General features: G+C 35.4%; 1 protein-coding gene across 5 annotated transcripts in view; it reads left to right on the forward strand.

Moving 5' to 3' along the window:
- LOC150094664 (NPC intracellular cholesterol transporter 1-like) overlaps window positions 1-13,276 on the forward strand; it is a 672,338-nt gene that overhangs the window by 537,751 nt on the left and 121,311 nt on the right. For all 5 annotated transcript variants that reach the window (XM_090411086.1, XM_090411087.1, XM_090411088.1 and 2 more), the window contains exons 18-19: window positions 4,857-4,978; window positions 13,067-13,181. In XM_090411086.1, the coding sequence (XP_090267212.1) occupies window positions 4,857-4,978; window positions 13,067-13,181 (237 nt within the window). The remainder of the gene's footprint in view (window positions 1-4,856; window positions 4,979-13,066; window positions 13,182-13,276) is intronic.

Below are 13,276 nucleotides of genomic sequence, written 5' to 3' on the forward strand. Positions count from 1 at the left end.
AGAGGATTTAAATAAGCTAGATAGATGGGCAAATGAATGGGGATATCAGTTTAATGCAGCAAAATGTAAGATCTTGAGGTTTGGGAAACATCGATGGGATGCTGCATACTCTATGGGAGGAGCTATACTGGAGGAAGTAGGGGGAGACAAGAGATCTGGGGGTTGATGATTCATAGAAACCTGAAATTCAGGAGACATATTGCAAAGGTTGGTAATACAGAGGATTGCTGCAATAATGAGAAGGAAACTGACCTGCAGAGATAAAACAGTTATCATTCCGTTGTATAAGACTCTGATCAGACCACACTATTCTCAGATTTGGTCCCCAGGATTTGAAGGGGATAAATTAACTGTAGAAGGGGTACAAAGGCAGATAACAAAGATGGTTTCAGGACTGTACAATGTTAGTTATGAGGATTGGCTGAGGGAATGTGGACCAGCATTTGGTGGATAGAAGAAGAAGGAGAGGTGATATGATTGAGACTTTTAAACTGTTGAGTGGTGGTTACAGGGTTGATACTGGGGGAGTTCTTTCATTTGGTTGAATATAGCGAGATGGAGTGATGACAAGGGGATCATCCCTGGAAGTTACGAAAGGGAACTGTGAGCAAGAAGGTGAGGAGTAGTTTCTTTGCATGATGGGTGGTTGAACCATGGAATGCATTGCCTGATAGAGTGGTGAGAGTGAGAACAGTCAACGAGTTTAAGGAGTGGTATGATGGACTTTGTGTTTCCTAGGAGGGACTTTCCACGATGAGTCTTGATAGACTTGTGTCTCCTAGGAAGGAACTCCTGCGATGAGTCTTTTGACTTCGTAGAGGCCGAAATAATAATAATAAATACTCTAGGATGTCTTCACTTCTCTTGCAATTCTTCTTATATATTTTATATATATATTCCATATATATTCATGTGTTCAATTTTATAATGTTCAATAATATATTTAATATAAAATTAATATTATATATTCAATATATAATATAAATATTATTAGGCAATCGAAACAGTTTTTAGGCTAATAAGAAAGCTTAGAATTGGACAAAATATCCTAAGGGGAATCTTACGTAAGATACAAAAAAGAGAATGATATGAATCTTTTGGAATATATAGGGAGAATTGCAAGAGCAGTGAAGACATCCTAGAGTATTGTTCTCAGATTTGGTTCAATGGATTTGAAGGGGATAAATTAAGATGTGTAATTAAGATTTAGATGTGTAATTAATTTTAAACTTATTAAACAAAGCAGATAGACAGTAACAGAAATGTTGTAGAAAATATCCAGAAGCAATATATCATTAGCCAGGAAATAACCAGTTGTTTCCTCTGAAATATGAGGCTGATAACAAGTGAAAGACTTTTTTCTCAGAGGATTGCAAATGATGCAGCAGGATTGTAACAAGTGTATAACTTTTGCATGCATTCCCTTTCCTAAAAACTCCATAACAACTCTACTAAAATTCTAAAATTTTCATACACTGCCCTCTGAGCACTTTTTAAATATACATAACTCCATATTCATTCAAATGCAAAGCATTAGCATTTATAAGTCCTTTTGTCAATCAAACTATCTCCATACATTCACAAACTCCACAGTCATTCCTGCACATCCTTCACATTGACTCATTTAAAATCATGGCCGTTCTTCTTCTTTGCTCACATCTATCATACCATAGCCACAGATTCACAATCTTTACTCTTGCATTGTTCTTGGTTCTTCCAGCAACTTTTTCATATCATCTTACATACCACACTTGCATGTACCAGATCATTTTTATCTGCCAAAAATAACTCTATCTTCATTCAAATAGCATCACAAGCATGTTTAATCTTTGCTGTGGGAAATACAGTTTCACATGTTTTCTCCATACACTACTGTTATTATGCAGTCTCCATACAAAACTGTCTTCTTGAATTCCCTCTCTCCTTTTGCTCTTTCATACTCAGCTTTCTCTTCTTCTGCATCTCTCCCTTACTTTTCTTCTCTAACAAACCACTACCTAGGCTTGTCTCTAACTTTTCCATCTTATTTTGTCCTGTGAAGGCACATAAACATGCTGTGTACCAAATTTGGTGATCTGCGTCTTACCATTTTTAATGAGATCCTTCATCCAACAGACAAGAATGAGATTCTTGTCTGTTGGACGAAGAATAATATTAAAATAGATAGTAAAGGGGAGAAACTTCTAAAATACCTCCTCTCTAAAGAAATTGCTTAAATCTTACAAAATATTATACTATGTTAAAAAATGTTTAATTTTCTTGACCAAAAAGCTCTGGAAATACTTTTAATGGGATTATATTGATCAAGTGCATATAATAAACAACTATGTTATACCAACTAGTTTCAAAAAAACAGATAAATTAGCGAATTGATTCCATCCTTAAAATTGAATACCACTATGCCCGATTGTGGATGGAATCAGTTCCCAACTCATCTGTTATTCAAACACCTGGCAGGCCTCCTCAAACTACACATCCATAATTCGGATACTTATATACAAAATTTGCAACATTTCGTTGAGAAACTGAAACACATATCTATCTCCAATACGGATTTACTCGCCAGCCTGGATGTTACATCTCTATTCGCTAACATCCCTGTGGAGGAAGTCATCAACATTTTAGGAAGTTTGCTCCCACAAGACATTACTTCTCTGTTCCATAATTGTTTAACATCAAACTTTTTCTTATGGAATAAAACCATATATTAGCAATTGACTGGCCTTGCAATGGGTAGGACCCTCTCTCCATCTTGTGCTGATCTCTTTATGGAGGATTTTGAAAGTAAAATCTTAACTCAAACAGACCCTAAACCCACAGTATGGTGGAGATACGTGGACGATATCTTTATCGTTTGGAACCACACAAAAAAGGACCTGCTCGACTTTCTTAACAAAATCAAATTTTGTTAAGAACAATCAAATTCACTCTAGAACTTGAAAAAGATAACCAATTATCATTTCTGGACACTTTAATTAAGAAGCTTCTGAATGGTGGTATCAACCTCTCAGTTTACTGCAAAGCTACCAATACAGGACGTTATTTACATTTCACTTCCTGCCACCACATTTCTCAGAAACTTAGTATTGTACACATGTTGAAGAACTGTGCCTCTCTCCTTACAACAGATCAACAAGACCTCCAGGAAGAACTATCCCTGATATCCACCAACCTTACCATGAATGGATTTCCTCAGAGACTCGTCCACAAGATACTTTTATCTGAACCCCGACAAAGACAACAAGATGATATACGTTATATTTCTACCGTCATTATTCCATACTTAGGAACAGTTTCCAATAAGATTGCTAGACTTCTTAGACCACATAAAATAAGAGTGGCCTTTAAACCCACAGAAACGATTAGACAATTCTTAAGATCTCCAAAAGATAGCCATCCTTTCTCCAAATATGCTGGAGTTTATAACATACCCTGCTCGTGCAGCTTGAATTACATCGGCCAAACTTCAAGGAGCCTTGAAATTAGGCAAAAAGAACACATAGGTGACGTCAATAATAACAGAGAAGAAAAATCAGGGTTAGCTTTTCATTTCTCAAGAATGAACCATACCATAGAGTGGGATAGAAGCACAATTCCTTACATAGAGGAGGACTTCCGCTCCCGAATTTTTAAGGAGGCCACACCAGTTGCCCGCTGTATACAAAACCTTAACAGGAACCAAGGACTAATCTTGCCAGTGATATGGAAGACCCTTATCAAATCCTTCAACTCGCCAGAACTGAATTATAGTGCCAACTATAGAACGTTCCTAAATAACAACAAGTGATATCATCCACACTCTATGTATGTATTGTACGCGCTCTGTTCTTTGTTTAATATAATTGGAATCGGTTGATTATAGTTTGTAACAGTTTTTTACTTTATAGTGCCTTACATCAGTTATTTACCCTGAAGTTGCCAACAGCCTTAGTTGGTGAAACCAGTTGGTATAACATAGTTGTTTATTATATGCACTTGATCAAGATAATCCCATTAAAAGTATTTCCAAAATATTATACTTTCATCTTACAAAATTGTTTTTATGTTAACTCCTTCCTTGCTTCCATCACTTTACTTTTAACAATAACCTTGTCAACATTCTCACATTTTTTTCACCTTTTATTATTCTCTCATGCTATTTCCAGTTTAATAAAACCTCTATGGCTAATAACTAGCTAAAGTTTGTTTAATTATTAAGATAGTATTTCACCTTTGTCACCAAAGCATGTTCATAGCCATAAAAATGATTGAATATTATTATTATGTGACACCAACATGGCGTCCAAGGACTCATTGCCAGAGGCACAACAAATCACATGATCCAATATCCAACACCTACATTACCATCTTGACTAAACCATTTATGAGCCACTATGTGGTACTTTTGTTGGTTAGCCTGTATTGTATGACCCATTTAACTTTTTTGCATGGTGAAAAACCTGAGTTTCCAGAAGAAAAAAAAACATTGCTATGAGATTGGCTAACTCATCCTCCATTGAAAAAATATTTGTAAAGATTCATCACAATGAGAGAACTCTATATAGATTGAACTGAGATTTACATAATCCCTCCCGTATTATTTTTCTGTGCTATAGAATGTTATGCTTATTATACAGATGTATCTGTATAAAATGTTTTCCATTAAACAAAGCCATTACTGATCTAATCTAATCCTGTGGCCTCCTCAATTGCAACCCTCTCAAAAGATGAGGCCACAGGATTAGATTAGATCAGTTACTGATATTTGAATTTAATTATTTAATTATTTATATTAGGTAAATATGAATGTTATAAATATATATATATATTAATTTGCCAATTTTCTGTTTTCTGAATTTGCTCACTTTCTGTTTCAGAACATATATAGCTTTAAACTCCATTAGTTGGCTAGACAGTTTTTACGATTTTCTTGATGCTGAGTCATGCTGTTTTCATTATCCAAACATGACACATTGTCCTTCAGCCAGCTATGTTTCATGTGAGTCCTTTAAACAATGAGTGCAAATTCAATATTATAAATTTATTTATACCATTTATTGGTTTATTTATATAATGTAACGTATTAAACAAAAAATAGAAAAACAGGCAAGTTAGAGAAGTTTCTTTACTTCCCTTTACTTCATCCAACAGATAAGAATCTCATTCTTGTCTGTTTAATCTAGGATCTCATTAAAAATATAACATGATAGTAAGATGCAAATCACTAAATTTTATATGTAGATTGCTTCTAGGACTTCCACAGTAATAAGAGTTCAAATACCCATGCATTACAGAGAATATTATGAGAGCAATAGACACAAATAGTAAGAGTTAACAGAAAGAGTTAGAATGGATATTTTTACATATTATTCTTCATAGCACCCTACTCTCACTTTTGATGAGTGTGGTGGGTTGTCCAGTGCAGGTAGCACTTGCAGTTGACTTCCTGTATTTCCATCTCAATATGGTATCACTGATTGTTGACCTAGGATGGCTTAATTTGTCAGCAATTTACTGAACAGACAGGCCTGCAACATGGCATCCTATCACAATGCCTCTGTCAATTCCCTTCTCACAGCCATTTTGCCTAGATACAGTTCCACTGACTTGGGAACATTGTATTCCTCCAATTTATATCATCTACAACATATGACTCGTTACATTGCATGATGTACCTTGCCCATAGGGGTGTCCATTGACTTCTTTCCGAGCAGTGTGTGTATGTGTACAAAGTTAGGAAAAATACTACTTCCATAAAGGGGATAGACGTAGTCCATCAGAGCTGTTTAAGTTAGGAAAATGGAATAATGTTTCCCATGTTTCTTTATAAGGACATTCTATAAGGAAATGACTGTTATGAAGGACTCTAGTCTTGTTTCAGTGAACTCTATGTTTAATGCAGAGTGCTGTTCAGGTTTGCTGTTTGCTGGTAGTATCATATATAATACTACCAGCAAATGCTGTATTTGAGCTACTATAAAATGGCAGCCATGATATAGCCAAAAGTAACCCCATAATGCAGACATTAACTGTACCTACCAGCAATCATAGTATTTATTTGAAAAATCCAGTGCTAATGGGAGGGGGGTGATTATCACTAGCACCAGTAAAATAAACTTAAAATATCAAAGTGAAAAATAAAGGAAAGAAAACAAAAGTACTTATCTTATCAAAAATCCAAGGAGCCATCGGTGGGAGTCAGACCCAGAAGAGATACCAAGGCTGAAGTAATTTCAAAATCATATATTACCCATATACAAATAATCAAAAGATGTCACATCTTATTATTGAAATAGTCTGGATTAGAGAAGGATGTTGAAAGTTCTCCACTTGGTTAAACTATAAACTGAAGATGCAAGAAATTATATTCTTGGTTTAATCCAAGTATAAGCAAACAATGTTTATGCATGAAGTAGCTTCACAACTGGGCTACTTGTATACTGAGACTAATGACTTCACATCGACTGCCTTAGTATTCCACAATGCAAAGCACACACCCTTTCAGATGTGTATAATGCCAGAGCTTTCTGGATATGGCCCACTGATGAGACCTTAATAAAGGTCTGAAACTGGTCTGAGTAGTGGTCCTTCCCATAATGTATTGCAGAAGTGGAAGGAAAAGCTTCTAGCAATAGGTTTTTCCAGGAGTCTATCAGATTCCTTACTCTTACAGCTCATCTTATTTTGAAGAAACTGGAAAATTTGCTTTTATTCATCTAGAACATCGGTTCCCTACCGGTGGTACGTGTACCCCCAGGATATGTGCTGGGCCGTTCAGGGGTACATGAAAAATAATTAGTAATGGCAGAAAAACAAGTAAAATAAACAAAATGCACCGAATAGGCACTGAACAAAAGTGTCAGTATTTAAAAACAGCTATTTTAAAACAAGGAGTACAATTTATAGAAATGGGTTTTGTTATATCTTTTTATTTTTACTTTTACTTGTGTATTTTACAACTTATGTCTTACTCGTACCAGAAGTTAGCCTCCGACAAATTTATTTATCTTAGATCGACTGCGCCAGCCAGTGACTAGTTCCTGATACTTAAGCTCTTACTTTAATAACTATCTCAACAATATTACTTAGCATTGGGAACACGTGGTATGCAGTCACGGCTCCTCTCTTTATGTTACATCAAATGTTCCCCCCCCCCACACACACTTACACAGGTTCAAATTTTTTATAAGTGGTAGGTCAGTCTCAGACAACAGAAGCATACAAACTTTGATTTAAGATAATGCATTTTAATACAACTAAAATTCATATACAGGAAATAATGTAATAATAATAAAAAAAGGAAATAGGTTCATGCACAAATGCCCATGCAACTGCAATAGGCTCAACCAATTTCTCTCACGCACTTCTTAATATGCAGGCTCATACAATTATAATCCAGGAGTATTAGTTAATCAGTGTTATTTCTGCGGTTTGCGCTAAGATTAAACGATACTCCAGTTGTTATGCAAGTTTTGGCAATACAAAATTAATCAAATTACACATGATGATTAAGAAGACAAAGAATCCCAATATCAGAAGAACTGAAGATCGAAACCATCAATATATGGAGTATTAATTGAAAGGAAATTGAATTTGCAGAAGAATTGGAAAAGTATCACATGAACATAATTGGCAATACTGAGACAAAGAAGGCAAAAACAGGCGAGATCTTACTTAAAACCCTGCTAGTAAGATTTACTATAGTCCAACCACAGAAGCGAGAGCTGTCGCTGGCAGACTGCCAAGAAGAGTCAATTCATGAGAAAGAAATAAGGCAGTGTACGAATTAGTCACCAACATACGAAATCACATTTTATATGTAAAATTTTCCCACTGTTATACAAGCAAAATAGTTACCACTTTAAAAACTACAATGATCATAAAAGAGAAGTTAATTTTCTGACAATAATAAATGCTCATCCCACAATATGGATTGATTACCCTATTATTGGAATGGATTCTCCATCTTTTGACATGTGCAGAAGTGTCAAAAGGTCTCGTATCTATAGGCATACTATAGCAGGGTTATTTCTCCTGGAAACTAGGGTTTTTCATCCTGCATATAGACAAATCAGTCTTCAGAACACATGCAATTTATGGACTAAACACACTGCTGTTGGTAATGATGGGCAGTAGATGGCATTGATTGTAGTAGAGTTGTAGTAGGAGAATGAAGTGGTAGTGGAGAGGGTAAGATGTATTTAGTGAAGTAGAGTGCCCTCCCATGATGAGTCCTTGACTCGCTCGATGTGTCACGTAATAATAAATATAGGATGTTATTTTTATGTTATTTGAAGTCAACAGCTGTCTCTGTTATATGCTACGAAAATAAAATCACTGCCAGACCATCCCATTTGGCCTACCATTTTTTGCCCACAGTGGGAGAATCTGTACAAAGTCCATAAGATCCTTTGGTTTGGCAACTAAAGCTCTCTTACAAGCTCTAGATATTGGGTAGACAACATAGCACAGACATTTGTGCATATCACCATGTCGTTTTTTTTTCCTGCAGGTTATACAAATTCTTTACCCTTCCTGTCACCTACCAGCAGCTCTTTCAGGCTCATAGAATCGATTACTCTGTTTATCCTGACAGTTCAAAATCAGAGATCTTGTTGGGATCTTCTGCTGTCTTGGCAGAAAGCATAATAATAATCAGATACCACTAGAATGTAGCAGCTTTACTGCTGAGCTGTGTGGTATAAATTATTATCATTACATAATATCTCCAGGGAGTCCAAAGACTCATTGCAACAGTACCAAATTTTCATTATATATACTGTTTCATGAAGCTCCCTACAGGCAATAAGATGTCTAGAGCTGTAGAGACATTCAGAAATCTCTTGAATCCTGTTAATATGCCTTCTGTCAGTTATAGAATCTACACTTGGATGTATGCGTTTGTTGGATTTCAAGCCATATGGGAATTAAGGGAAATGAGACTACAGATACTGTGGGTAAGTCAGCTCAAGCTTCTACCATCTGCCAGTCAAATATACAGATTACTGGCAGATTATCAGACACAAACTTTTGTAATAAACAATAATAAGCTCTATGAAATCAAGTCTGAAATCAATTGTTGCAGTCTAATCTATGCAGGGACTGTAAAGAGGAAGTTATTTTTGTCTGATCTGGTTCCAGTTTGGTTAATAGTCACTTTTTCATCCTCCTTCCTGTTGTGGATTAATAACATGTGATGTGCTAGTTGTGTGACATTGGACTAACCATCATTCATATTTTAATTGACTGCTCTCATTTCATTGATGAGCACATTCATAATCTGTCAGAGTCCTATACTCTCAGGAAGATTTTATCGGATTTATCAAATGTCATCCCTATTTTTAAGTTTTTGCAGAGTATCAATGTATGCCATCTTATATAAACTGTGTATATATTTTATTAGTTTAATTTAGTGTACATATGCTTTTGACATCTGTTTTTGTATGAATGCTTTTATGAAATTTTATGCACTTATTTTTATACACTTTTTTATATTTGTTTCTACCTACTCTTTACATTTACTGTTATATACCAGTTTATGGCATTTATTTATTACCTTGTGTACTAGCCATGCATGATTATAGCTGTTGTGTTATTAAACACAAAGTAAAGAAACGAGCATCTATTTCTTTACATCTTTTTTTTTCTTTTTTTTTTTTAATGTGGCACCTGCCCATGAAAGGTTTTGTTAAACCTATGGAACATTCATACTGCAGGTGGGCTAAGGATTTTTTTATTAATTGTATATATTTTTTGTATTTTTTTATTCTTGTTTTTCACATTGTCTAGAAATCCTGTTCTAGAGACCAAACATGGAAATTTTTCATGCCACTGCAGGCCTCCAGTAAACGGGACAGTGGTATCACACAGTGGTGAAGTTCATCTCTTACCTAAAGATAATCACAGCAGAATCTGAACCCATGACCTGTTGGAGGGAGAGTGTTATATGCTTACCACTCGGCTAGCTATGCTAACAAGGAGAATTACCAGTGGCATATAACATAGGGTTCTGCACTTGTGCCAGTTCAGTTAGTATGTTATTAATGATACTAAGGAGGATCTTGAGTGTGATATCCAGTTATTTGCTACTGATGGCTAAGTGTGATAGGGAATGTGGCTAGTAACAGAATCCATGTGGTTTGGTTTGACAGATTGGTTCAATGTTTTCATGCATATTATTATATCATCAGAGACTTATGCAAAGTCAAAATGTCTTATCATGGTAGTTCCACTGTTACACACACAATTGATCAGACTATGTCTTAAATGTTTCACTATCCCTTTGCTCACCATATTCTTAGGTAATGCATTCCAATCACCCATTACTCTCCATGCAAAAATACTACTCCTCACTCCCCTGCTCATGCCTCCTTATATAGTTTCCCCAGGATAGCTTCTTTTCCCCCATCTCCCCTCCCCAATTTTATCAAAAGTTACTGTGGACAGTAAGTTAAAGTTTAGGCACAACATTGTTATGTTGGTAACGTATCAGTTTGGATAACTGCACTGCTTAAAAAGAACACTAACTTGTAGGAATAAGGGCATTATTATCGCACTGTGCAGGGTTCTGATGGCCTACTGTGTGTAGATATAGCTGCCCGAGATGGTTCAAAAGATTCAGCAACAAGATAAATGGCCTGTTGTGCATATGATGACAGATTGAGAGAATGTAATCTTCAAATAGGAAGAGATATGATAGAGAAATTAAGTTAGTAAAGTATGGACAGAAGTGAGATTTTGCAGCTTATAGCTAAATGGAGGTGGAACTCAGGGTCATTGGGTTATTCCTGAAACCTACTAGGGGTGTGACTAGGTCCAGATTCTTATGGCATGTGATGAGTATGTGGAGCGGTCTACCAGTAGATACTCTGAGTGCATCTTCAGTGGGTATCTTCAAGGAGAGATAGAATTTAAGGTATCATATTTAAATATCAGTGTCTAAATGGGCTTTAATAATCATAAATGGGCTATAATAATAATAATTCATTGCATATTTTCCCCAGCTGAATTTTCTGTTTGTTGGTGAAAATCCTGAGTTTATACAAACAGAAACTTGCCACCTTTGCTAACTCCCGTGCAGCTGAAAAACTCCTATAAAAGTTATTCACAGTCTAGATTCAAATCTATGTCTTTTCAAGAAGACATATACAGCTTCCAGTAGCAATATAGAGAGATTCACCTGTACAGAAGGATTTATAGTGGGGAAGATAAGACTGGGTGGGGGTGGGTGAATGAGAGATCCATCTGTGAAAGTTCTATAACAAAGAAGCACATAGATTTTTTACATGATAAATGACAGTGAGTGGAATGAATTTGTCAGTAGGCATTGTGAATGCAAGTAGCATGAAATCTTAAAGTACAATATGACAATTGATTACTGATTAAATTTGGCCTCCTGCAATGAGTTTTTGAAGAAAAATCATTTGAAAAACTTCCACTTACAAAATCTGTTGTTAAACCTAGGCAGAATTTTCATAAAATGATTGAAGATCTTTTACAAAGTACTTTGACATCAACTTGAGATGGATCAAACTCATTAGTAGCAATGATGAGAGATTCATTGGAGTTATTTGGGCTGTCAAAAGGATGGCTCCACAAGGATGTGCAGTCTTTGCAACATGTGTGATGTGCCCTGAGAACTTCAGTCCATTGTCCACATCTCTTCAAGATCCTGAAGTATAGCTCCGCTAAAACAGTAGGTAGCCTTATATCTCTGTATCCCAGAGTGTGACACCTTGCATTTATTAACATTAAAACTTCAATCCCACTCATTTGTCCAAGCTAAAAGTCTATTCAGATCTTCCTTTAGAGAATTAACATCAGCACTACTGATTATTCTACCTAACTTTGCATCATCAGCAAACATTTGAAGATCCTCAGTCAATCCACATGAAATATCATTAACAAACAAGTCAAACAGTAGAGGCCCAAGAACAGAACCATGAGGAATGCCACTGGTTACCTTCCTTTTCTGAGACACAGCTCCATCATATACCACTTGCTGGTATTGTTCAGAGAGAATAATACCAGCAAGTGGTATTGTTTTCTCTGATCAATCTCCGATCCATCTAACCAGTATACTATCTGATCTTATCCTCTGCAGCTTGTACGCCAACTTATCGTGTGGTAATCTATCGAATGCTTTTGCAAAGTCCAAGATTATCACTGTATATGATTCTCCCTTGTCCAACACATTTGTCACCTTATCATAAAACATAAGCAGATTGCTAAAATAAGACCTGCTCTTCACAAACCCATGCTGACCATCATAGAGAATCTTATGTTTATCAACCCAGTCATGTATTCTATTTCTAACTGATTTTTCCAGCACTTTGATCACAACTGCAGATATATAGACCAGTCTATAATTGGAAACTTAGATTAGATTTAGGTTAGGTTTTAATAATCCATTTTTAACATTCTAACTTATTCATGTTAGCCTGCCACTGAAGATGTCTGGTTAGTCTCAGGTTGAAATATTTAACAAATAAAAGATTTTACTTTATTTGTTTCAATTAATATATTCTTGTGTCTATATGTACAGAGTTCTCATCATTATGGCACAAATATCTCTTAAAACAACATATGCTGATTCTCCATATTTGTGATTATGGAACTTTAGCCCACTTCATTTAACATTATTATTATTATCCCAAGACTGCATGGAGTGAATGACTCTTCTCAGCAGGTTCCTTTTTCATACACATAGTTCATCATACATGCCTTAAATACATTCAAATTATCTGCAGACATTGTGTCCTATGGCAGTGCATTTCAATCATTCAATCTTATATAAGATTCAATGTTAATCTTATAACAACCCCTTATTAACCTGTATGTCTCTATCATGTTACTCCTCTTCTTACTATCATCATATCATTATAGTATTCTGAGTTATATTATCCCGGAACTTATGGACTTTTTTTAAGGTTAAACCTGAAGCTTTATTGTGGATTCAGAATCTGTTAAACTATGATGCCTTTTCCATTTTATGTAATAGTTTTGCCTGTTTTTTTATCTTATACTTTTGATATGTACATCATTCACTAAATAAATAAATGAATTTTTTTTTCTCTCTCCTTTATAGATTCAGCATGTGAAAGTTGCAGTGTAAAGAACTACAAAGTGAAAAACTCTGCAGATTTCACAAATCGGGTGGGTTATTTTCTGGCAGATGTTCCCAGTATAAAGTGTCCAAAGGCGTAAGTTGTTAACTAGAAAGTTCATATTTAATCTGTATTGATTTTTTAATTGCTATATTATATAATTTTAGTGTATGTTGCAATACTTGCCATGA

This window comes from Typopeltis vanoorti, chromosome 21 (genome assembly GCF_054136105.1).
Source record: "Typopeltis vanoorti isolate ZY-2024b chromosome 21, IOZ_Tvanoo_1.0, whole genome shotgun sequence".
NCBI classification, from domain to species: domain Eukaryota; kingdom Metazoa; phylum Arthropoda; class Arachnida; order Uropygi; family Thelyphonidae; genus Typopeltis; species Typopeltis vanoorti.